Genomic DNA, 25448 nt, shown 5'->3' with positions numbered 1-25448 from the left:
TTTTCTCATTAGCTTTTCTCCATTTCTCACTTTTCATTGCCTCAGAAAAGCTGGTGGGCTCGGCTCCTGCAGTGACTGCAGCTAAGAAAGCTTGATGTCTAGTAGAGAAGTTAGTACATGTCACATAATTTTCTATGGGATAGGGAGTCGTACTTGAAGACTTTGATTCAGAGTGGGCTTGACTGTGAATGGGGTCTTTCAAACACCGAGCAGTGTAGGTTACGTAGGAATTTAACAGAATAGACGGCATGCGATGTCGATGTCCCCTACTAAGTTGCTCTTCTGGTGTTGTTCGTGGTGCTGGATTCACACTAATTCCGTCCTCACTGCCATTGATTTCTACTTCCTGCACACTCTCTCCATCTCCTTGCTCCTCCTCTCTACCATCATCATTATTTTCAAGGCTCCCCCTACCACAAATATCGGCTGTATCACTCCCCCTATCTTTATTTCCTCTATTGCTATGAAAAACATCATCATTAACCACGATATCAACTGGTGCAATGGCTGGGCCAGGGTTGTCTTCTAGAGTTGCTTTTAGATTAGCGGAATATGGAAATACATTCTCATGGAAGACTACATCACGAGAGATAAAATATTCACCTCTTTCAACATCATATACGCGCCAACCTTTCTTTCCATAGGGATAACCTACAAAAACACACTTCCTACTCTTTTCTCCAAACTTATCCTTGTCTCGAGGACTCCAATCAGCATAGCAGAGATAGCCAAATACTCTCATTTGATCGTATTGAGGTGGCGTCCCGAACAGTACCTCATACGGAGTCTTCCCGCCAAGTACAGAAGGTTTCCTGTTTATCAAGTATCCGGTGGTTAAGACACACTCCCCCCAAAAACCAATGGGCAAGCCTGCTTAAAATCTCAATGCTCTCGCAACATTCAAGATATGCCTGTGTTTTCTCTCCACCTGACCGTTTTGTTGCGGTGTCCCAACACACGAAGTTTGATGCAGAATGCCATGAGTCTCAAAGTATAATTTCAAGCTTTTAAATTATGTTTCATTATCACTTTGAACAATCCTGACTTGCTTATAAAACTGACGTTCTGCCATGGCACAAAATTTCTCAATAATATGTGCTACTTCACTTTTCTCCAGTAACAAGTAAACCCACACAGCACGAGAATAATCATCAACAATGGTTATAAAGTAAACTACACCACAAGAGGCAGGTACTTTATAGGCGCCCCATGTATCACATTGAATTAGAGAAAAACAATCATCAGCTTTATTTTTACTTTCAGGAAAAATTTCCCGTGTTTGTTTTGCTCTGTAACAAACATCACATGGCTTATCTCCTTCAGTTCTACTATTTAATTTATCTACTTTAGGAAGAAAAGATAATATTTGTTTAGACGGATGCCCTAATCTACAATGCCATAACTCCCATTCATCCATACCTCTTGTTCTATTCGCCTGAACCGGTGCTACTCCTCTAAAATGATAGACCCCATCACACTGCTCACCCGCTCCAATCAGAATCCTTGAGGTTTGGTCCTGTATCATACACAGCTTGTCAGTAAAAGTGACAGTGCAATTTATCTCTTGCAATAATTTTTCTACGGAAATAAGGGTGCAGTTCATTCTTTGTACAAAAAGCACATGATGTAAATAAATATTTCCACCCAAATGTAAAGTCCCTTCCTTCACTGCAGTGGTTTGCTTCCCATTGGGAAGTCCCACCGGACACGGTGTAATATTCCGTACATCCATCAATAAATCAATTTCTCTAGTCATATGGTGCGATGCCCCGGAATCAATTATCCAATTAGTAGAATTTTTCTTACCAGAAAGTCTTCCCATTCCACCAGATTTGTGAGAGTTCAGAACATTAAGAAGTGTTGTCCATTGTTCTCCACTCAACCCAGGGAATCCGCTACGATCATGATCATTTGTGGTTCCAGCCTTCTGTCCTCTAGTCTCACTCGCCGCAGCCTAGGCAGCGTTTGCTCTTGTATTGTTCCCTCGTCCACGTCCGCTGGCACCCATGCTCGAAACACCTCGCCCACGACCTACTCACTTCCCGGATGACATACCGCGGGGTCTGTCTCCCCACCATTCCGACTTACTTGAGCTCTCATCGTTCCAGTCGTTATTGGCAACCATGGTACCGATTAGTAAGAAATAGTAAGAAACACAGTAGTCTTTGATTATCCTCTTAATCGTCGACTGGCAGGAACGAACTTAGAGCTTCGGCTCCTGATACTGTTGTGCACTGTTCCGAAAGGGAATTCGGTATTGCCGTTGTTGAGAGAGTGAACAGTCTGGGTTCACTCGAACAGTAAAGCCTATACTCGAGAGAGATCCGAACCAACACAGCGATTTTCGCCGCGACTCAATTCGTGAGCTCTGCAGAAACGATGTCTCCCGAGGATAACGACAAGCAGCGTTGTTCGCCTAGCATCATAGCCCGGCTTATGGGCCTCGAAGCGCTGCCCAACTCCGAGCGCGAGCCTCTCAAGAAATCAGACCAGCCTGAGTTACGGAGATCTGCTTCGGAACCCAAAGTATCAAGAGATCTGCTTCAGCATCGTTTCATCGACGGGAACAACTCCATCTGAAGCAGCAGTTACAGACCAGCTTCGGAGTTAACGTCACCAGCAATGTGATTAGAGACAATGCGGCTCCGGAAGATAATAAGTCTAACGTCAGGAAACCGGATTCAATTGACTTCTGTGTGAGAGAACCAAAAGCCCGAACCATCGAGACCTTCGATCGGAGGCCTATAGCAGTGTCGTAAGAGTTTCTTTGACACGCAGGATTTCTTTCCGGAACCAAAACACATGGACTCTCTCTACGGAGAGATCGAGAAGCGGTTGAAGATGCGGGAATCGATGAACAAGCAAAGGATCTGGAGACGCTAAAGCAGATTCTAGAAGTTCTACAACTCAAGGGACTTCTGCATTCCAAGAAACCAGCAGAGCAGATCCTACACAGAAATTTCATATATGACCGGAAATTCTACGTGGAGGATCAATCATCCACTGCTACCTGATTGCGCAGGTTCCAGGACGTCGCCGGATGCTACAATGATTGACCGAACTTCGGTAGGAGGAAGGCGCTTTGCTTCTGGTTGAGGAGAAACCCAGATTGTCTAGCATGTCAAACACCGAAGCTGCACAGGAATTCCGTTCGAACACACCAGGCTCTGATACCATGTAAAAATCTTTGTGGAGAATTCTATGTTTTCATTATGCAAGATACACTCGTACATAGAAGATTCGGTTGTAGTAGAAAACTACAACTAGCCAAAGATCGTAGGAAACTACAACTAGCTAAAGATACATGTATGAAGATAAGGATTTTCCAATAGGCATCGATGCATCACGCAGGTGCTATATCAGAAAAAGCGGTGTTCGAAAAAACAGCTTTTTCAATTCAAGTGCCACTCAAATGCTTTTATTTTTTATTTTGGTGGATTGGGGGAGCCTCTTGATCCTTTTTGGATCACAATAACTCTTTCCAAAATCTCCGCTACAATCAGCTACATCTTACCAATTGAGCCTGTTGGGACTTTTTTATTAAACCGGGTCAAGATCAAGTCTTCGTCCTTATTATTCGTTTATTAATTTCCTTACCCCAGCCAAACTCTCTTCTAGCTAATAACATGTGGAATTTGATTGGTTTAGTAGGAAAGTACAACCCGGACGTCACACATGTTTGGTCAAATCCAAGTGATTTATACAGAACGCAGAAGACGGCCTGTGTTATCTTGGCTTTGCACTTTGCTAGGACACTGGACATCCTCACCCACCATCGCGACTCTTCTCGTTCTCGGTATGTTGTTTGTCTTTGTTCAGCCGAAACAACACCAGACTGTCGTCTTCTTTGCATCGTTGGTATCGTCTCTCCTCTTATTAGGGTCAGGAGATGCAGTAGCAGCAGCACTGGTAAAGCCTGGTTGCGAAGATAGATGTGGGAACGTGAGCATTCCCTACCCATTTGGCATGGGGAGTGGTTGTTTCATGGACGAGCCGTTCGAGATCATATGCAACAGCTCTGCTTTTAACCCCCCGAGACCCTTCCTGGCAGCTCACACTTCCAAAGAGGTTATTGAAGTGTCACTGGAACAACACTATGTGCGTATCTTTCGTACTTTTGTAACTCAAAACTGTTACGATAGTCATTCTGGGCAGGGCTCCATTTATTCCTCACATAGTAGCAACTATACGCCTTTTACCTTCTCCGCCACTCTCAATAAGTTCATTGCCATCGGCTGTGATATCCTTGCCTACATCTCTGCCGATGATGGTGAGAACTACACGGCCGTATGTGTCTCTCTTTGCCCAACCACCATTCCTGTTGTCAACTCTTCCTCTTCTTCCTGTTCTGGCTTGGGTTGCTGTCGGACTTCTATCCCCAAGGGAATCTATTTTTACAACTTGTATATCCATAGCATCAACACCAATGAGAGGACTTGGTCCGAAAACTGCAGCGTAGCTTTCCTGGCAGCCCAAGATTTCTCTGATTTCAACAAATTCCTTTCCATCAATAATAAAGAGCTCCACAATCAAAAATATCCAGTGGTTCTGGACTGGGGGGTAGGGAACGGCACATGTGAAGAATCTCGAAAAAGTAAAAACTCTTCCACTTATGCATGTGGTGATGCCAATACTTACTGTATTGACTCCGATAGTGGCTCAGGGTACAACTGCTATTGCTCTCAGGGCTTTCATGGAAACCCCTACTTGCCTTCTGGATGTCAAGGTACTCGTCAACTTCTTCTTCTTCTTCTTCTATATCCTTATATATATATATATGGTTCTGGCTTTCTGTGATTGAAAACAGATATTGACGAGTGTAAAGACCCAAACATCAAAAGGAACTGCCATTCGGCAGCTACTTGCATTAACACAGAAGGAAGCTATTATTGTGCTTGCCCAAGTGGTTACCATGGAGACGGAATCAAACTAGGAAAAGGTTGCTTACCAGTACCAGACAAACGAAGTCTTCCCTTGGCCGTGGTGGTTCCTCTAGGTAAATTATATAAAATTACAAATTAGTGTACGATTCGTGCATGATTCTTCCAACATTAATTAATGACCTCTGTCAAGTAATCCTATAAATATTGACCAAATCCAACTCGGATGGTGGTGCTCTCATCTAAATCCAATTCCTTTACATCCCTAAATCCAACTCATCCAAGGTAGACATTGGTTACATACTGTCATACTGATGGTCGCTCAACTGGTGAGATTTCCGGATGTTTGTAGCGCAGTAGCGGAGATAGGGGATCAAATTCCACGGTCAAGAGGATTTGGGGGGTTAAGGAGACGTGGATGGGCTACTATCAAGTGCTCATTTAACATACTTACTTTGACGTGCCTACTATATTCGGTCCCCACTCTGTAACCCTCAAGAACAAAGACCCCTTTATACTATACTACAAAGCTGCAACTTGGGCCGGTTAGCCCGAACCCGATCCTAACTTAATTCGAAAAAGTCGGATTGGGTTGGGTCGGGTTGATGCTCGGGTTAGGGTTGAAATTTATGAACCTAACTTTATTTCGGGTTGAGTTAAGGTTAATCCCTCAAGCAACCCAATCCAACTTGAACCCGATTTTATACTACATGTCATATATAAATATATTATATATATGATATATGATATATTGATTTGTTTATATGCATGATAATTGTATAGCCCCCACCACATACTATCATTTATTTCTTTTAAGATAATCATTTCACTTAATCCTAGTTAGAAGTACTAAAACCTTAATAACGTATTTTATGTTTTTGAATATTTTATGCTTTATCTCCTCTATGTTGTTTATCACTCACTCATACCTTACTACCCATAAAAGATCTATTATAAGTCATAACTCATAAAACTATAGTCATTTTAAACACTTTTTTTTTCTGAATTTTGTACTTAAAGAACCAATTAAAACATCAATAAACAAATACTAATAACACATAGGATCAATATATGCAGTGAAAGTTGAGTTAAGATATGAGATTAAGAAGTTCTACAAGATTATAAGGGATGGGAAGAAGGTTGGGTTGGGCCCAACCTGAGCCCAATCCAACCCGAAGTTGACTTTGGGTTGGGTTAGGGTTGAAGGAATTTAGTTAGGGTTGGGTAGGTTGGGTTGGGTTAGGGTTAGGGTTAGGATTAGGGGTTTAGAACTTAGGGCTGGGCTAGGGTTGGCCTCAACGCGACCAAACCCGGCCCGACTTGCAGCCCTAGTTAGTGACAATTATCCCATAAACCCATAAGCTTCTATTTTCGATAAAGATCCTATGAACTTTCACTTTGTGACAAATACCCCGCTAACCATTAAGTCAAATAACGGAGTGCATTAAATTATCAAAAGCCCACCTAAACTTATTTTCTTTTTCACACCCTTATCTATTAAATCCTCATTGACCAAAACTACTTTCATTTTCTCCAAACAATCCATTTAAAATAAAATGAATCATTTTTCTACCTTTGAAAAAATGTTTTTTTTTTTTTTAATTCTTCATTCATGAATGCCTCTCTTCATCTTAAAATATAAAAATTATTCACTCCTTTCTCCAATAAATCAAGAAAAACCAAACGAAGCCATAAATTTATATCTATCAAGAAAAAAATCTTACCATTTTATTTGTATATTGATCCATCCAGAAATCTATAAAGATCTATTAGAGCAACCAAGATGGCTTCAATATTATATTTAGAAAGCTAATCAAATCATAAATCATTCAAATAAATGAGAAAATGCTAGTTTGGATATTTAATAAATTTTAAACAGCTGAATAAGAATTTTTTTATTTCTTTTTTAAGTTAGCTGACAGAACTCTAACCAAGGGGGCCTTTCTCGCAAAGTGAAAGTTTAGGGTGGTGTCGGAAATGAAAGTTCAGGGGGTATTTATCACTGGCCCCATAGTACAAGGGGGCCTTTGTAATTTACCAAAAATGTAGACATTGGGTTAACACAAGTTGCTTTAATTTTATTTACCATTCACTTTTGTTAAGACACTGTCATAATCATGGCCATAGATGTATTGCAGTAAATGTGGTTTGTACCAATGTCAATTGATTTTCTAATTGTGGATTCCAAAAAATAAATTTAAACCATGTTTGAAAAGTGAACCATAAACGTGTTCCCAAATTTTTGGTTTAGACATCTGGTTGGTACTTGCCTTGCCTTGGTTTTGGTTGTTAAATTTAATTTTATATTATCAATTTATATCTTATTTGCACATGTACATAACAATAACACATATTCGTTTTATTAATTTAATATAATGTTCAATATATCATATAATATTTATACTATAAACTTGTTTTTGATTTAAAACTATTCTTTTGAACACCTTAACTTTTGCTTTTTCAAAATAGAAGGTACACCATGCTTCTGTTTTTTTTTTTTTGCTAATGTAACAATTTCGAAAATAAATAAATATAAAAGCATTCTTATTGTCGTAGAAGACCCCCTTATTATGAAACAAATAAGGTATGTAGCTTCGTGTAGATATAAGCATATATAGATAGCCTTTGATCAAGTTAAAATTGTTGGTGCATATTTTAACATATATACAGGACTACATCTGTATATGTGTGTTTTGCACTTCTTATTTTGAAATCCAAAAGATAAGATTCTATTTGAATCTGAATACTATCCTATTACATTTGTACGTAGTTTTGCAACCTTGCTGCAGGGGTGTAAATCAGGTAGGTTGGGCCAGGTTTAGGCACAAACTAGGCCCAACCTTAGGAATAGAGCCTGAGGTTAAGTCCATTAGTTTGTATGTACACGTGTGTGTATTGTGTTTATCATGGTAATTATTGTGACTCCGGATCTCCTGTTCATACAATCTCTGCCCATGTCTATCCACATAACATCGCAGTCACACATGGAGAACATCTCATCCTCCTACATAGTATCATGCAGGGGAGATATTCCTAATTCACGGGAATAATGTGTTGTGGATAAACGTGAGCAGAGTTCTCATAAACAGGAGATCCGGAGTCAATTATTATTGCCTGAGCACCACACATTTGAAACACAACTAGTCCATGCTACCTCAACTTTCTTAATGGGCTTGTATCTGTGTTGGAAGCCTAGGTCGTAAAGATTAGATTGTGGTCACTTCATATCGCTGAGAGGTACTTAATCAAGGTTTTAGGAAATAGAGCAAAACAATCCGATTGAACAAGGATACGATCCAACCTCTCTCTTACAAAAAAGTGAGCTAACCTTCTTTTGGTCCATGTGTAGGCTGGACCCTAGAAGCCCATTTCAATGAGTAAATGTTCGTTAATTCGGTTGGTGAATTCTCTGGTTTGGTTGCATATAACCAAGAGACCACCCTCTTTTTCCTGATTGTTGAATATAGCATTCAGGTCTCTAATTAAATAGTAACCATGGAAATATAGAGTTTGTATGATATTGTCGAATTGCCTCCCAGAGACTATGTTTTTCTTTTCGTCTGGGAACCCATAAGCACTTAAAATTTCCCATTAACCTCTATCAAGTTGATCAGTAGCTCTTACTATTATCAAGTTTGTTCCAACTGTCAAAACTTGAAGGTTAAGGTTCTATTCCCACATTAGCCAAAGACCACCCAACAAGCCTGCTACCTCCACACAATAATAATGGTTCCAGCCTAAGAAAGATAAAATCTGCCTTGCTTTGTGCACGAGAGGAGCTTAGATATATAGGTGTTGAACAGCCTGGGTGCCCCCCCACCCTCCATCCCTTGGCACTTCCAAGCTAAGATTTTCATGATTGGTGGGTAGGGGCAGAGCCCCCTAATCTATTTAGGTTTTGGCCCTTCTCATAAAAAATTCCTGGCTCTACCCTTGGTGGGGGGCATGCTTAGGATACGCCTCCTCCACCCATGATTTTTGGTCAACATCTTTGAATTGTGACAAGATGAATTGTGACAACATCTTGCCATGACCACATCCTGTAGCTTTTAAAGTTTATCTTTAGGTTCCTCGGGTTCCCTTGCTTCGTTGTCTTGTTTTCTACTACTCCTTTTACAAGGAATGAGAGTTTCTTCAACACTGGTGTCTACTTCCATGGCAAAGGTCATGAGGAGTGATAGAATCTCCCTCGAGTATTGAAATTCATGAGTTAGCATAGGTAATAGTGGGAGAGAAAAGAAACTTACCTGATTTGGCAAGTTCCCATCCGAGGGTATCAGGGAGTGACCTGCTATTTATTAATTGCTCAAAGAATGTGCTTACTACGTACATCGGGACTCGTTCGAGTTTCTTTCGTTGTAATTCTTAGTTTCATTCCATTCCGCAGGAGCATGAATGGTCGTAGATTGAACCTCATTCACATTATCATTCATATCAGGAGATGGAGTCATAACGAACATAGTAGAATTAATAAAGGGGTGGAACCGTACTTGCTTGATTTGGTGTGCTCATGTTTGAGGTCACCGGAGTGGGACTCATCATCCTATTTAGGTTAGATAGAGTGGGGTTCCATTTGCTCTCTTGTGGATCGGGTTGTATCTGCTTATGTCATCAATTCTTTCAACACTAATGTGGAATTACCATTCAACGTCGAAGTTGGGTGCATGTTCGAGGTAGCCATTGTTAGAGAATAAAACCTATTTGTTGAGGATTTGGCCCTCCAATGATATTGTAATACATGGCACCTAAGAACAAATAGGTGATATCTGGAACCACTTTGGAAACAACTTGCCTTAGCTAAGTTGATGGTGTCCCACCTGACGGCCCGGGCGTGGCTTGGCATAGGCGCGACTTGGCACAGGCACGACCTGGCACAGGCACGAGCTGGCACAGGCGCAACCTGGCATAGGCACGACCTAGCACAGGCACGACCTGGCACAGGCGCGACCAGGCACAGGCACGACCTGGCATAGGCACAACCTGGCACAAGTACGAGCTGGCAACCTGACCCAGGCACTGACTTGGCGACTTACAAGACGTGCTCGCCGACGAATTCGGCATGCATATCCTAACACTCCCACGATCATTGGAAGTTGGCCCACGTGCCGAACGATCTGGAGGGTGGTCAACGTGCATGGCGGTTACCTCCAGGAATCTCGGATATGGTGCGTGAAGCCCACGCCAAACAATGCCTATATAAAGGCACCAACCCTAAGAGCAAGAGGGTGAGAGGGCAAGTAAGTAAATTCTAGCTCTCATACTTTGTGATTTTTAGCTCGCAGTCTACTATGAGAGTATTGACTTAAGCATCGGAGCGACCTCGCCGGGTTAGCCACCCCGGGTTCTCTGTCATTTGGTTCCTTGCAGGTCTCTAAAGAGCAAGGAAGCTCGTCAATCTAGCTCGCCACCAAGCAGCTCATCAAGGTAGTTCGTCACCAGGCAGTTCACCACAAGGGAGCTCACCACCAGGCAGTTTGCCACTAGGTAGCTCGCCACCAGACAGCTCGCCACTAGGGAGCTCCACTTCAGCCTCCGAGTCACAGGCCACTTGGGAGCATACGTCACTGACGAGGTACTTAGCCAAAAAATTTGATACATCACGAAAAAATTGATACATGACCAGGAACGGTTACATCATTTGGCGTTGTCTGTGGGAAACGCTACAAAAAGCTAAGTTCTCATCCTCTAAAAGGCTAAGTCCTCACTTTTTAGAAGCTAAAGCTCTCATTTTATAGTTTCCATTTTTTATGAACTCAAAGACTATGCAGGGAGCTAACAAACTAAGCAACTCTACCAACTTTACTTTCAATTCAGATAAAACCTCATCAGTCCTCTTCGTGAGGTCCCTTCTACAAAGATGTGCTTTTCGTGGCTTCCGTGGGAGTTGGCGGCCAACAGACTACATGGGTGCCCTTTCTGGTCGAGCCTTCCAAGGCTCCTGTGTGAGCTGGCGACCAAAGTTAATAGTGCTGACCCCTAAGGTCGAGCTCCTAGTAGCTTCTTGTAGGAGTCGGTGACTGGCATTACGAGGATGATGCAACACAATCATAGCTCTAAGGCGCCCACCCAACGGCCAGCACGCGGCCTGACAGCCTGGCACATGTGCCAACCTGACACGACCTGGCGTGGGCGCCGACCTAGCGGCCTGGCCAAGCGCGAACTGACGAACTGATAAGAGGCTTCCTCGTCACAAGACCCAGTTGCCTCTTCAGCATGGAAAAAGTCAAGGAGAGTGGACTACGAGTCGCTCCCAGAGCCTAAGGGATAAAATATCACATAAGACCCATTCGCCTCTTCGGCATGGGAAAAATCAAATACCAAGGAGAGTGAACTATGAGTCGCTCCCAGAGCCTAAGGACCAAAATACCGAAATAGCGGGGAGCTCCTCACCATATAAGACCCAGTCGCCTCTTTGGCATGGGCAAAATCAAGGAGTGGATTGCGAGTCGCTCCCAGAGCCTAAGGAATTGAATCAACGCTTACGAGCTCATCGAATTATTCATTTCGGGCCAAAAGGAGAAATCTACTCCCTTCACCGAGTTACTTTCGGCTCGGGAGTGGGGGGCAAATGATGAGGGTGGATTTGGCCCTCCAATGATATTGTGACACATGGCACCTAAGAACAACTAGGTGACACCCGGAACCAGTTTGGAAACAACTTGCCTTAGCCAAGTTGATGGTGTCCTACCTGGCCGCCCAGGCGCGGCCTAGCACAGGCACGACTTGGCATAGGCACGAGCTGGCACAGGCGCGACCAGGCACAGGCACGACCTAGCACAGGTGCGACCTGGCACAAGCACGAGCTGGCAACCTGGCCCAGGTACCGACCTGGTGACTTACAAGACGTGCTCGCCGACGAATCCGGCATGCATTTCCTAACACTCCCACGATCCTTGGAAGTTGGCCCATGTGCCGAACAATCTGGAGGGTGGTCAACGTGCATGGCGGTTACCTCTAGGAATCTTAAACCACTTAGACGACCTCGTAGAAATCTCCAATATGGTGCGTGAAGCCCATGCCAAACAATGCCTATATAAAGGCACCAACCCCAAGAGCAAGGGGGCAAGAGGGCAAGTAAGCAAATTCTAGCTCTCATACTTTGTGATTTTTAGCTCGCGGTCTACTATGAGAGAATACTGACTTAAGCATCGGAGTGACCTCGCCGGGTTAGCCACCCCAGGTCCTTTGACATTTGGTTCCTTGCAGGTCTCTAAAGAGCAAGGAAGCTCATCAATCCATCTCACTACCAGGCAGTTCGCCCCTAGGCAGCTCGCCACCAAGCAGCTCATCAAGGTAGTTCGCCACTAGGCAGTTCACCACAGGGAGCTCACCACTAGACAATTCGCCACTAGGTAGCTCGCCACTAGACAGCTCGCCACCAGGGAGCTCCACTTCAGCCTCTGAGTCACAAGCCACTTGGGAGCATATGTCACTGATGAGGTACTTAGCCAAAAAATTTGATACATCACGAAAAAATTGATACGTGATCAGGAACGGTTACATCACTATTCAAGGACCTCACTTAACAACTTGAGCTTTTAGGTTTAATGGTTCTTTGAGATGGTATCAGAGCCACTTTGACCAAGTGGTCTAGTGTTTGATTCTTGTCACCCCCATTATAGTTAATTAAGTTTCAGCACAAGGTATGGATGGGCCTTTGCTGTTCATGCTTCAAGCCCAATGAGCTGGCTTTTGTGTGAAGAGGCATGTTAGAGAATAAAACCTATTCAATAACCTCATTTAACAGCTTAAACTTTTTGGTTCAATGGTTCATTGAGAGCCACATCCTAGTCGAGTGCATTGTCTCGACCAATGTCCATAGGTTGGTTATGAATGGGTTGAACCGAAGCAATACCATTGGGATTAGAGCTTGAATTGTGTCCTCCTACCCCAACGGCTTTTCATGCTGATATTACCTTTGATATTGATACCAATTGGTACCCGGATTCGGGTGCATCAACACACATGACACCATATTTGTGTCATGTCTTCTCTCTTGAGCTCGCTAGCTAATGAGTTCTCCATTAGAGATCTTGGTGACTTGCATTATTTCTTGGGAATAGAGGTATTTTGTTCCTCTCAAGACTTGATTCTTTCTCAGTGCAAGTACATCTATGACTTGTTGAAATGCACCAATCTTGATGGTGCCAAACCAGTCAGTTCTCCTCTTGCACCTTCTTCCTCTCTCTCTCTCCAAGTCCGGTGGCAAGCCTCTGGTAAATCTTACTCCTTATTAGAGCTTAGTTGGTGCCCTACAATATATATATTGCTTTGATGCGACCTGATATATCCTTTGTTGTGAATCGTGTTTGCCAATACATGTAGTGCTCCACTGACAACCATCTTGTTGCAACAAAATGCATTGTTTGATATTTGAAACATACCTTGGATGATGGTTTGTTGTTTAAACCTTGCAAATACATCTCTCTCATTGCCCATACAGAAGCCGATTGGGTTGGGTGCCCAGATGATCGACACTCAGCTGGTGGCTATGCTATTTATCTGGGTCCACACCTTGTTTCTTGGTGTTCTCATAAGCAGCATACCATTGCTCCCTCTAGTATAGAATCCGAGTTCAGGTCCCTTACAAATACTACAGCTGAGTTGATTTGGTTGCAGCCATTCTTAATAGAGCTTGGCTTTTCTCTTAAAGTACTCCCGGTGTTGTTTTGTGACAATGTTGGTGCTACGTACTTGGCTGTGAACCCCATCTATCATGCTCGCACCAAGCTCCTATCCATTGATTACAACTTTGTACGAGAACGTATTGCTAGCAAGTGCTTACATGCCCAACATATAGATCAATTTACTTATGTGTTTACAAAGGCTTTGTCCAACCCACGTTTCTCTTTTCTTCGATCCAAGCTCAATGTGCTATTATCCACCCCGTTGAGCTTGTGAATGTCCAGATCAACAAGAATCCCACTTGGAGTCTACTCTTCGACAAAGATGGAGTTCTAGAGGTTGACTAGAATAGGACTCTGAATAGATAACTTGCCCCTGTAACTAACCATCTCCTATTGTAACTATGATTCTTCATTTATAAATACATTTGCCACAAGTTGGTAGCAAGCTTTTTCCAATTTACAGTCAATTCTTGTCTTAGTGCTTTTTACATTGTTAAGAATTAATGATTTTAGTTATTAAAGAGCCTACTATATATAATATAGAATATACACATATGATACATTGTATATATGTATAATCTAATTAACATATATCCTTACATTTTGCTGTGAAACCTATTAATTCTTTACATAAAAAACCAAAAGATTGACCAATCCAACTGGTTAGATTCAACATTGTTGTATTAGGGATTGGATTGAATTAACCTTGCTTATCCTAATAAAAAGCCCAAACCTTATCTTGGAGATGCAAGTCTTTGGATGGGCCTTAAGTTGGTTCTTGTTCATATCCAACCAAGGAAGTTGTACCCCTGGATATTCAAAGCTTTTGATCTTTCTTTTTTTTTTTAAGAAAAAAAAAGCAAGCCCATTTTCCAGGTCAGGCAAAGTTGTGGGAAGAAACTATCCGTAAATGTAGACTAAGATGAAGTGCCCATTCCACTCTTATGGAAATCATACATTTTTGGGTTGATTAGTACTGGTATAGTTAGCTGAAATTCATTAGAATAAGAATGGAGTGATTGTAAAATAATTCATGTAAATGCAATACCGAAAGGGGAAATAAATATTAATTGCTCTTTGGTTTTGGTGTGTATACTCATATTAGTTACTCTAACTTACCTTTAATTTGCAGGTATTGGAATAGCAATGGTTTTGATAAGCTTGTTTGGTTTTGGACTATGGGGATATGCCACAGTTAAGAAAAGAAAACAAATAAAACTTAAACAGAAGTACTTCAAGAAAAATGGTGGCCTATTATTAGAACGTCAAATCACCTCTTGTGAAGGCAGTGCTAGGGTTGAGAGTACCAAAATCTTTGTTGAAGAAGAACTGGAAAGAGCAACAGATAACTTCAATGAGAATCGAATCCTTGGAAAAGGTGGTTTTGGTACAGTTTATAAAGGGATGCTATCAGATGGAAAGATAGTAGCCATCAAGAAGTCCAAAGAAGTGGACGAAAACCAAGTGAATCAATTCATTAATGAACTTATGATTCTTTCACAGATCAACCATAGAAACATAGTGAAGTTGTTGGGCTGTTGTCTAGAAACAGAAGTTCCTTTGCTTGTATATGAGTTTATATCAAATGGAACCCTTTCCAACCTTCTTCATGATGAAGACTATTTGCCATCGCTTTCTTGGGAAATGCGCTTAAGAATTGCCGTGCAAATTGCAGGAGCACTTGCTTATTTGCATTCTGCAGCTTCCATCCCAATCTTTCATAGGGATATAAAACCCAGTAACATTCTGATGGATGAAAAGTATAATCCTAAAGTATCTGACTTTGGGATATCAAGATCAGTTCCCATTGATAAAACTCACTTGACTACAGCAGTGCAAGGGACCTTCGGGTATTTGGACCCAGAGCACCTTCATTCAGGCCAATTCACAGAAAAGAGTGATGTTTATAGTTTTGGAGTAGTTCTTGTTGAGCTCTTAACTGGGAAAAAGGCGATCGATTCTTCGAGACCTAATGAGGCAAAAAGTCTAACTATGCAGTTTACATCTTTGATGAAAGAGAATCGTTTATTAAACATTTTGGAAACTCAAGTGGTGAAAGAAGCAAAGGAAGATGAGCTTCTGATTGTTGCCAGGGTTGCAAAGAGATGCTTAAAATTAAATGGAAAGAAAAGGCCAACCATGAAAGAAGTTGCAGCAGATCTTGAGAGAATAGTAAGATCTCATGAACCTTCACTCGAAGAGGATATGTGGTTGGAAAAAGGAATTTCATGCCACTACACCAATAATCTGACGGAGATAGACACTACTTATGGAAGTACTATTTCAACAACCAATGGCAAACATGAGGGCGATTCATCTCCATTGCTTTATTTGGTTTAAGCCTTTGATGAAGACTTAAAATGGTAATTAATTTTTCTTCTCAAGGCTTTAATTATCCAATAAATGGAAAGGTTTAGCCCAACTATGATTTCTAATTTGCAATTGAATAATTTGTACTCCTGAATTGCATCTTTGAACACATGTGGATGAAATGGAAATGTGTTTTGTTTAGTTAGTTGTTCAATAACTAAATAATAATTTCAAGAATGCTCTAGAAAAAGAAAAGAAAGGCCAGTTATATATTTAGCATAGAGCTTAGACATGATACTGGAACCAAGCAACCCGCATTATTGGTAGCCAATAAGGTGGGTTTTCATCCAGATTCATAAGGGTTTTGATTGATCAAAGCCTCTCCAATATCATGTCTTTCTGGCACCATAGGTTTTTCTATCTAGATAATTACAGTGGTGATTATCAAATTGTCAATAAAAAAAGGTTCCACTATGATATGGTAAAGATATGATATTTAAAAACAACTGACCAATAAATTGGAATCATAAACGTGATAGCGAATAAGATGTTATCTATCAAAATTCATGGGTTAGGTTTTGTGAAATTTTGAAAGAACCCAGCCCAAAAACCCAAATTTTGATTACGGTACGTGACGTGCACTCCTCTTTTATTCTCAACGTCCATTTCTGCCTGGTACGCGTTCGTCTCTTCACGACCAGAAACAAAACCCAACGGACAGGATTCCGAATCCGATTCTTATTCCTATCCGCCGAAACGTATCGGTTAACATTATTTTGATACTTTCAATCTGCACTGGCCAAATTTTAAGGCCTGGGATCCCGCAGAAAATTACAATGGAACAAAGAACCCGAATCCGTGAAACATGGGCGAAAACCGATACGGTTCACGTATTGCCGGCCGCATCGCATTACGTATGGTAAATGTACCGAGACATATGGTCATATAGGACCGGACAGAACAGAATTGCCCCGACTTTTAATGTTTAGTATAAACAATTTTCGTAGTGAAGGAATAGGGGTATTTTGGTCTTACACTGAAAAGAAAAACAATTCCATGTAACTGTAACCAGCCAATAGCCATGATAATATGACAGGACAAGACGGTCTCGAGGCCACCCAGGAACTTGCCGCCAATGAAAACCGCCGGGAGGGGCTGCTGGACGTCGCCAACCAGCTGGAACAGCACGGTCTGCATCTCTCTCCCACCTTTCTCATCGTCGAGCTCGACGATGGTGGGTCCCACGCCGAGGCCGAACAGTAGACGCTTCACTACGTGGCACATGCAGCACCCGCTCAAGCTGAAGACCACCACTGCGTTCCCTGAGGCCAGCCTCCTCACCCTCTCGTAACTCGCCACCAGCTCCATCGGCACTACCTCCTCGTCACTCCCACTTCCCTCCATCGCTATACGGCCTCCTTCATGAATTGCATACTTTATTCTTCTTTTCACCTTCTAGAATGTTGGAAAATGGGGTCATTGTAATTTTGGAGAAGAAGCTTTGAGGCGCGTCTGAAGACACTGTTTTTAGAACGTTATTTGCCCCCACTCAGTTTCACTGAGTTTGTTGTTGGGTTACAGGCAAATCCGTTCATAGGATGCAACAGAGCCTTGAGTGAGAATCGGCAACCAGCAAAGTTGAAGAATCTCTAGAGAAACCTTCTATGAGGTTGTAGCAGACAGTGGATTTCGAAAAAATGTGTTTTGAAGTCTGATTCCAATATGGGACAAGTTCAAAACTGAATTTTGTAAGAGAAAAACTAATTTTTCAATCAAGTATGTAGGTGCAATTTCTCATGTAATTGACCAATCAAACCCATTAGATTTAATCTCTTATGAGATTAAAATCCAACACAGAAACTTCTCCAACTACGAAATGTCTCATCGTCCGCTCTGCAAGTGAACGAGCGAGAAAGAGGAATGGAGAGATAAACTCGCTTTAATGCAGCTTATGGAAGAGAACAACAATACAGTAACGATTGACTTCTAGGGTTAGATGATGTTGCGGTAGGCTAAAAAATAAGAGAAGACACAATACTAATTAATGCTTCGTCATGTTCCTCTTCAAGGATCGAAGCCAGAAAGACAACTCAGTAATCTCTTTTGGAGTTCAGGACTTCTAGGTATTTTGAAAGCCTTCCAGGGCTTGATGCAAAAAGATAACAGAGGACAGGAGTTTCTTCCGGATATTTGTATATATTGAAGTGATTTGAAGAAGTTTGAGAGGAGGAGGATTGAGAAAGAGAGGATCGATCATCAATGGTTATAGGCTTTGACAATTAAAAAATGTAAGAAAAAGTAAGAAATCGATAATTAAAGAAAGGGAATTAGAGACAAAGAGAAGAGAAGATATCAGACCTCTTAGGGTTTCTGGACCCGGCAATCTCTGACGGATTGAGCTCTTCTTCTACGGTACTGCTCCCTGCTGGAGGTGATTTGGCTTCCAGTCGGATGGCGGACTAGGTTGATCTACAAGAGGAGGATCAGAGAACCCGGGGTTGTAGCCCGACGAGGTCGCTCTGATGCTTAAGTTAGTAGACTGTTGTGAGCTGAAATAGCTTAAGAGTGTAGAGGGCAAGAGAGCAGAGAAATCACGTGTACCTTATGCCCTCGGGGTTGAAGACTTTATATAGCTGAATCCTCGCGGGTTTTGCGGATCGGTTCCGGGATCTTCGCCACGACGAGATCCGTTTCTGCTTTAATTGGGGGATAACGCTATCAACTGATAAGGCTTATCAATCCTGCCTGAACCGGGCGGGGAGAAGATAATGCTAGCTGTTACAAGGTACGATCCCGTAAGGTTCGAGGGCCATTGGAGGGATTTCCGGGATCATGATGTAGTGATCCGAGTCGGTATCCTCGAGCTGGTGCTTCTTAGTACCGAACTAGATTGAATGCCGAAGTGCCTTGGGGCCGAGGTGATCTTGTTGCGACCTTGTACCGAGGTGACTTCGTACCAAGGCAACCTCGTCCCAAAGTGACCTTGTCCCGATGTGACCTGTACCGAGGTAGTTGAATATCCGAGCTCGATCTTTTGTGAACTTGGCATGTTAGGCTGAGCTGTCATCTCTTGGTCAGGTCGTGTCCACATGTCCCCTCTCTACTAGGTCGGGCCAAATCACCCTTCATCAGTTGCCCCCCACTCCCCGAGCCAAGGGTCCCGACCTGGTGCGGGGAGTTCATGACGAGCCAAGTGGATTTGGCCCGAGGGCTAGGCGGCTTGACGGACAAATCATCGATAGGACTTGTTCAGCCACCCGGCTCAACCAGGAACAACCTAGGTCGCGTCTAGTCTATGCCTGATGTCACGCGATCTATAAACTCGTGAACGTCAAAAAACGCGCTAAACCGATTTCATCCTCGGGCGTCGTGCAATCGGTTTTCATGAAAGTTGTTGGATCGAGCAGGTCTCAACCGTTGATCACCTCGCGGTGAAATATAAATAGGGTGACATGGGACCCTTCTTCCTCGCCAAAAAATTCTATGATTGAGGTCTCTTGAGGTCGCATCAGAGTCCTTTAGCTCGCTTCTTCCTTCTTTGTGTTCCGAGGCCGTTCACCTTTTTTGGTGAGTTCGTCTTTTCTCAGTTCGTTCTACTTTCTTGTTCTTGTATCAATTATGTCTAGTGATAGTATAGATAGGCTCCTTGATAACTCTAGCAAGCTCAAGGGTGCCGAGGTGTAGTCCTCGTCTCCCGCTGGCGAGGTCTGCTCCTCGTTAGGTAGCCCTCCCCTTTGCTCTTTAGATGAAACTTCTTTACTCGAAGTTGGGCCATCTCGGCCTGAGGAGCCCGAAGCTCGGGGGGAGGGACCGACCTCCAGGGAGGAGGTCCCAGCTTCTTCTCAAGGTCGGGATCCGAATGACTTTGGGCCTTCTACCATGACCTCAGATAGGCTGTTGTCCTTGGTAGCTCGCTACCACCTTCTTAACAACTTAGCTTTTAGCATTCCTTTAGGTCAATACCCCTGGGCTCACGATCACCACGAGGTCGTGGTTTTCAAAGAGCAGCTCATAGCCGGGCTGTGCTTCCCGCTCCACTCGTTTATCATAGAAATAATTAAGTTTTTTGACATCACCATCGACCAACTTCACCCAAACTCGATCTGGACTATAGTAAGTACCATCTCCCTGTTCCACAAATACAACCGACCTCTGTCTTTAGATGTCTTTAGCTCAATCTGCTCAATCAAAAAGAACTCCGCTAGTCTACGCGGAGACATCCGATAGAGTTACTACATCTCTCCTCGGCCCGAGTTTAAAATCCTGTTCGATAACCCGAACAAAGTGTCAGCCTGGAAGAGGAGATACTTTTTTGTTCGGAATCCTAAGGGATGGTCTTTCCCAACTCACTAGAGGGTGGCTATCAAAGATCCCGGGGTGAGCCTAGACGTGGAGACAAGGGTGGTTGTTAACTCCTGGAGGGACTTCGGCCTAGAGATGAGATATTTCTTGGCTGAGGAGAAGCTTGTGCGAGCTGGACTGAGCCCTCCTGGTAGGTTTTCACCTCAGTACTTACTCATTTAAAATTTTCTTTTGTTTGTGACTAACCTTTTCTTTTACTCTTGCAGTAGCCATAATGGAGGTCGATGCTGAGAACCTTCTAAATCTAAAGAGCTTCCAGAGAGGGAAGAAGAGGAAGGCCTCAAAGAAGGCTTGCCGGGAGGCCGGTCCTTCAGCCCCTGTTCCGCCCGAGGTCGCTTCACCGGAGCCAATCTCTACTAAGCTTCCAGAGAAGGAGGTCCATCCCCAGCCTCTCATTGTGGACCTCAATGAGGACTAGGACGAAGGCATTCCACCTCGTAACCTAGAGAACACTTCTGTGCTCGAGCCCCAAACCCTGAAGGAAAGTATCATGACCCCTCAGCTTGGGCTGCTCAAGAGTAAGGGTGTTGTTTTTCCTGTCGAGGTCGTGGAGTGGGCCGGCATGCCTACGAGTCAGCTCAGAGGTCGGGCTGCCAGTTATTGCATGGTGGTGAGTACTTTTACTTTACACTTCGTTTCCTTATCTGCCTTTAAGTGTACTTACCTTTGTTTCCTTTGTTAGGTGAACTCTACCATTCATTCGTTGGTTTACTAGTCCGAGATCCGCCTGAAGCAAACTCGAGAGGCCGAAGAGAAGGCACGGAAACTCTATTGCGAGCAGGACATAGCTGGGGGCGAGATTCTTTGGGCTAAGAAGGGAGCCCTAAGCCAACAGGAGCTGATCCTGGCTTTGACTGAGGAGAAGGGGAAGCTTCAACGCGAGAACGAGAACCTTGAAGCAATGATCCGAGAGTGCACCGAAATCTTTGAGACCACCATTCAAGAGGCATGAGCTAAAGAGAAGGAGCGCACCATCGAAAACTTCAAGAAGTCTCCGGAGTTCCACCACCTCCAGGTCGAATATGGATCGAGCTCGTATTGTTCTGGCTACAAGTTGTGCAAATATCTGATGCGCCAGAAGTTTCCTGAACTGGACCTCAGGGTTGTTTCCATGTCTGACGTTACTCTTGAGGTGGCGAAGGTGGCAAACGAAGAACCCAGCTCCTCCGAAGAGGAAAGCGACAATGAAATCTCAGAGGCTGGCCCGTCGGGTCGGGAGGATGCGGAGGAGGATCGTATGGAGAGCGACCTACCTAGCAGTCTTGATGCTTGATTTTTTCTTCTTTTCCTTGGACCCTTGCGATGTATACCTCGGGCCTCCGAGCTCGGGCGAAAGCCTCTCTTTTGTACTTAAAATCTTTACATGAATGAAATACAAACTTTTTTCTTGGCTTATCTTTGTGTAAAAATATTCTAAGTGTAAATAACTCTCGAACTGGCGAACTACCAAGTAGGAGTAGAAATATGTAGGTTACCCCGAACTATCGAGCTACCGAGCTAGACTACAAGTAGGGATAACCGAAATAAATTTTTCCAAGTATAGGTTACCCAGAACTGCCAAACTAATGAGCTGGTACTAGGAGTAAGGGTAACCTTTGCATAATGTACGCCAAGGTGAGCAGATATTGTAGGGTATATACCCGACCTGTCTGTGCACGGGCTACTCGGTAGTGTTGGTCGTCCCTTAGATGAGGTTCAACCTTTTATTATATGTCGGAGTGGGCTAGACATCGTAAGGTTTATACCCGAACTGTCTATGCCTTAGGCATGAGGACTGGTTTGCCTATGCCGAAGAGGCGACTAGGGCTTGTTTGCCCATGCCGAAGAGGTGATTGGGACTTGTTTTCCCATGCCGAAGAGGCAACTGGGACTTGTTTGCCCATGCTGAAGAGGCGACTGAGACTTGTCGTAATACTGATGTCTCATGTCAGCATGGCATCACGACCCTTAGGCTTCTGGGAGTGACTCGTAGTCCTCTCTCCAGTTCGGCGATCACGGGTAGTATATTCATAGGTTGCCGATGTTCCACGCTCGAGGTACTTGTTTTTCTTCAAAGGTCTCGAGCTCGTACATACCTTACCCGAATACCCGTCTCACTCAGTACGGACCTTCCCAGTTCGGTCTGAGCTTACCAACACCGGGCTCAGGTACCATAACCTTCCGAAGAACCAGGTCGCTGCAGTTCGGATGTATAGTACCAAGCCACCCTCTACTAGTAAGCTACAGTCCGGATGTATGCTAGGTCCCGTACTTCTTCCACTAGGTCTAGGTTGGTACAGAGTTTGTCGTCGTTTGTCACCTTGTCGTAGACCTCCAAGCAAAGTGTAGGCTCCTCGATCTCAGTTGGGATCACCGCTTCCATGCCATAGGTGAGATTGAAGGAGGTCTCACCCGTAGCGGTCTTGATGGTAGTCCGGTAGGCCCATAACACATTGGGTAGTTCGTCTACCCATAGTCCTTTGGCTCGGGCTAAGAAAGCCTTCAGTCCACGGAGTATGGCTCTGTTGGTGACTTCCGCTTGCCCGTTTGCCTGGTGGTGTGCCACCAATGTGAAGTTTTGTTGTATTCCCATCTTGACACACTAATTTTGGAACTTGATGTCTTCGAACTGCTTTCCGTTGTTGGAGATGAGTACCCAAGGTAGCATGAAGCGACATACTATATTCCTCCAGAAGAAATTTTGTATGTTGTGGGCTGTGGTCCTCATTAAGGGTTTCACTTCCACCCACTTCGTGAAATAATCCACTACTACCACCAGAAATCTCCTTTGTCCTATCGCTGGAGGGAACGGGCCAAGAATGTCGATTCCCCACTACGTGAAGAGCCACTGATTGGTGAGGTACTTGAGGTCGGCAGCAGGTCGGTGGTGGATGTTGGCATGCCTCTGACACTTATCGCACTTTTTGACAAGCTCGAGTGTGTCTGCCTTCATTGTGGGCCAGTAGTACCCTTTTCGTAGCGCCTTCTGGGCGAGAACCCTGCCCCCCAAGTGTCTGCCACACAAGCCCTCATGGGTGTCGCGAAGAATAAGCTCGGCATCTGAGGGTCGCAAGCAACATAAGTAGGGGAGCGTGAACGATCTCCGGTACAACTGTCCGTCTATAATGACATACTTAGCTGACTGGCGCTCTACCCTTCAGGCCGCATTGTGATCTGCGGAGAGGGTCCCATGAAGTAGATAGCTTGCGAGTGGGTCAATCCAGCACGACTCTACTTGTTTTATGGGAGCGACCTCTCCTGCCCCCCCGAGAATGCTAAGCCGAGGTAGGTCCTCTATGTACACGGTCCTCATTGTGTTGCTGCTTGTGCTGGCTAATCGGGACAAGGCATTGGCCTCAGCGTTCTAGGATCTCGGGATCTGCCTGATGAAATAAGATTGGAAGCTGCACAGAACCTCTCTGACCTTGGCCAAATAAGCAACAATGGTGGGGTCGCGGGCTTCATACTCGCCGTTGACCTGGTTGACCACGAGCTGGGAGTCGCTGTAGATAATGAGATGTTTAGCCTTTACATCCTTTGCTAAGGTGAGCCCGGCTACTAATGCCTCGTACTCTACTTCATTATTGGACACTACGAACCCAAATCAGAGCGTGTATTCCAGTTTCAGCCCACTTGGACCGTACAGAATTATGTTCGCTCCGCTTTTTTGCTGGTTGGATGAGCCGTCAACATGGAGAACCCAGGGCTCCTTGTCCCAGATTGGACTTGCTCGAACTGGGATTGGTGCCGCGCTGGTTGAGGCTTCCTCCGTGTTCTCGAGCTCGGCCAGATCATGGGTTGCGGTGTTGAACGTGCATTCTGCCACAAAATCGGCTAAGGTTTGGGCCTTAATCGCCGTCCGAGGTTCATACTGGATGTCATACTCACTGAGTTCGATAGCCCATTTCGCCAGTCTGCCAGACACCTCGGGCTTGAGCAAGATTTTCCTCAGAGGCTTGTTGGTGAGCACGACGATAGTGTGGGCTTGGAAGTAGGGATAAAGCTTCCGAGCTGCTATGACTAGCACGTATGCCAGCTTCTTGATCTCCGGATACCTTGTTTTAGCATCCTACAAAACCTTGCTAACATAGTCGATGGGTCGTTGGACCCGATCTACCTCTTTTATTAGTACCGATCTGACTACCTCGTCACTCGCGGAGAGGTACAACTTTAAAACATCTCCCTCCTTGGGTCGGGTTAGAACCGGGATACTAGATAGGTATTTTTTTAGCTCATCGAAGGTGAGCTGACACTCTGTGGTCCATTCGAAATCTTTACTTTTCTTTATGGCCTTAAAGAAAGGCAGGCAGCGATCTACCGATTTAGACATAAAGCGGCTTAGAGCGACTATACGACCGTTCAACCTCTTAATCTCTTTGAATTTGTGAGGTGGTTTCATATCTAAAATGGCCTTTATTTTCTCAGGATTGGCTTCGATGCCACGTCGGTTGACTATGTAGCCCAGGAATTTACCCGATGTGACACCGAAGACGCACTTGTTGGGATTTAGTTTCATGTTATATTTACGCAATATTTCAAAGACACTTTGCAAATCATTCAATAAAAATTTTGAAAATTGGGTCTTAACGACCATATCATCTACATAGCATTCGACTTTGTTGCCGATTAACGACTCAAAAATCCTATTTACAAGTCTTTGAAAGGTCACCCCGACATTTTTTAGTCTGAAGGGCATAACCTTATAACAATACAGTCTGAGCTCGATTATGAAGGCTGTTTTTTCTTCATCGGTATGGTCCATCCTAATTTGGTTGTATCCCGAGTACGCATCCAGAAAGCTCAGCAACTCATGCCCTGAGGTCGCATCCACTAGGCAGTCGATCTTAGGCAGCGAGAAACAATCCTTTGGGCAGGCTCGATTCAGGTTGGTATAATCGACGCACATGCGCCATTTACCGTTGGCCTTTTTTACTAGAACTTGGTTAGCTACCCAGCTTGGGTAATGGACCTTCCTGATGAAATCGACCGCTAAGAGCTTCCCAACCTCCTCCTCCTCGTCGACTATGCTCCAACGCTCCGGGGCGAGGTTGCGTTTTTTCTGTCTAACAGGCCTAACTAAGGGATTAGTATTTAGCTTGTGAGTTAGGACTTTAGAATCTATGCCGGACATTTTTTCCGCGGACCACGCAAATACATCTTTTTTAAGTAAAAAACTTACCAGCTGAGAGTGGAGCGGTTCCTCGATCGAAGCGCCGATCTGGAGAGTCTTAGCTGGATCTTCTATTGAGACCAAGATGTGAACCATTCCTTCTGTTGGTATAGCTCGTTC

General features: G+C 43.9%; 1 protein-coding gene across 2 annotated transcripts; it reads left to right on the top strand.

Moving 5' to 3' along the window:
- Positions 1-3440: 3440 nt before the first annotated feature.
- Positions 3441-16004, top strand: LOC148801402 (wall-associated receptor kinase 2-like). 2 transcript variants are annotated; one of them, XM_088899827.1, is made up of 3 exons: positions 3442-4726; positions 4808-4996; positions 14640-16004. In XM_088899827.1, exons 1-3 carry the CDS (start codon positions 3676-3678, stop codon positions 15845-15847), a joined length of 2448 nt encoding a protein of 815 aa, XP_088755953.1. In that variant the 5' UTR covers positions 3442-3675; the 3' UTR covers positions 15848-16004. The 2 variants fall into 2 exon arrangements, with proteins under 2 accessions (XP_088755954.1, XP_088755953.1); XM_088899828.1 differs by lacking the exon at positions 4808-4996 and having other exon boundaries at positions 3441-4726.
- Positions 16005-25448: the final 9444 nt, after the last annotated feature.

Source organism: Nelumbo nucifera, chromosome 3 (assembly GCF_055504915.1).
Source record: "Nelumbo nucifera cultivar China Antique chromosome 3, China Antique-T2T, whole genome shotgun sequence".
Taxonomy (NCBI): domain Eukaryota; kingdom Viridiplantae; phylum Streptophyta; class Magnoliopsida; order Proteales; family Nelumbonaceae; genus Nelumbo; species Nelumbo nucifera.
Note: the sequence above shows the minus strand (reverse complement) of the source record. Positions and strands in the feature narration are given on the sequence as shown.

What these genes read in the sequence shown, in the direction of transcription:
- LOC148801402 (XM_088899827.1), top strand. Translation starts at nt 3,676, where the DNA reads ATGTTTGGTCAAATCCAAGTGATTTATACAGAACGCAGAAGACGGCCT. An exon ending in CTTGCCTTCTGGATGTCAAG is followed by an intron (nt 4,727 to 4,807) that starts GTACTCGTCAAC and finishes GATTGAAAACAG; the next exon opens with ATATTGACGAGTGTAAAGAC. An exon ending in GGCCGTGGTGGTTCCTCTAG is followed by an intron (nt 4,997 to 14,639) that starts GTAAATTATATA and finishes TTTAATTTGCAG; the next exon opens with GTATTGGAATAGCAATGGTT.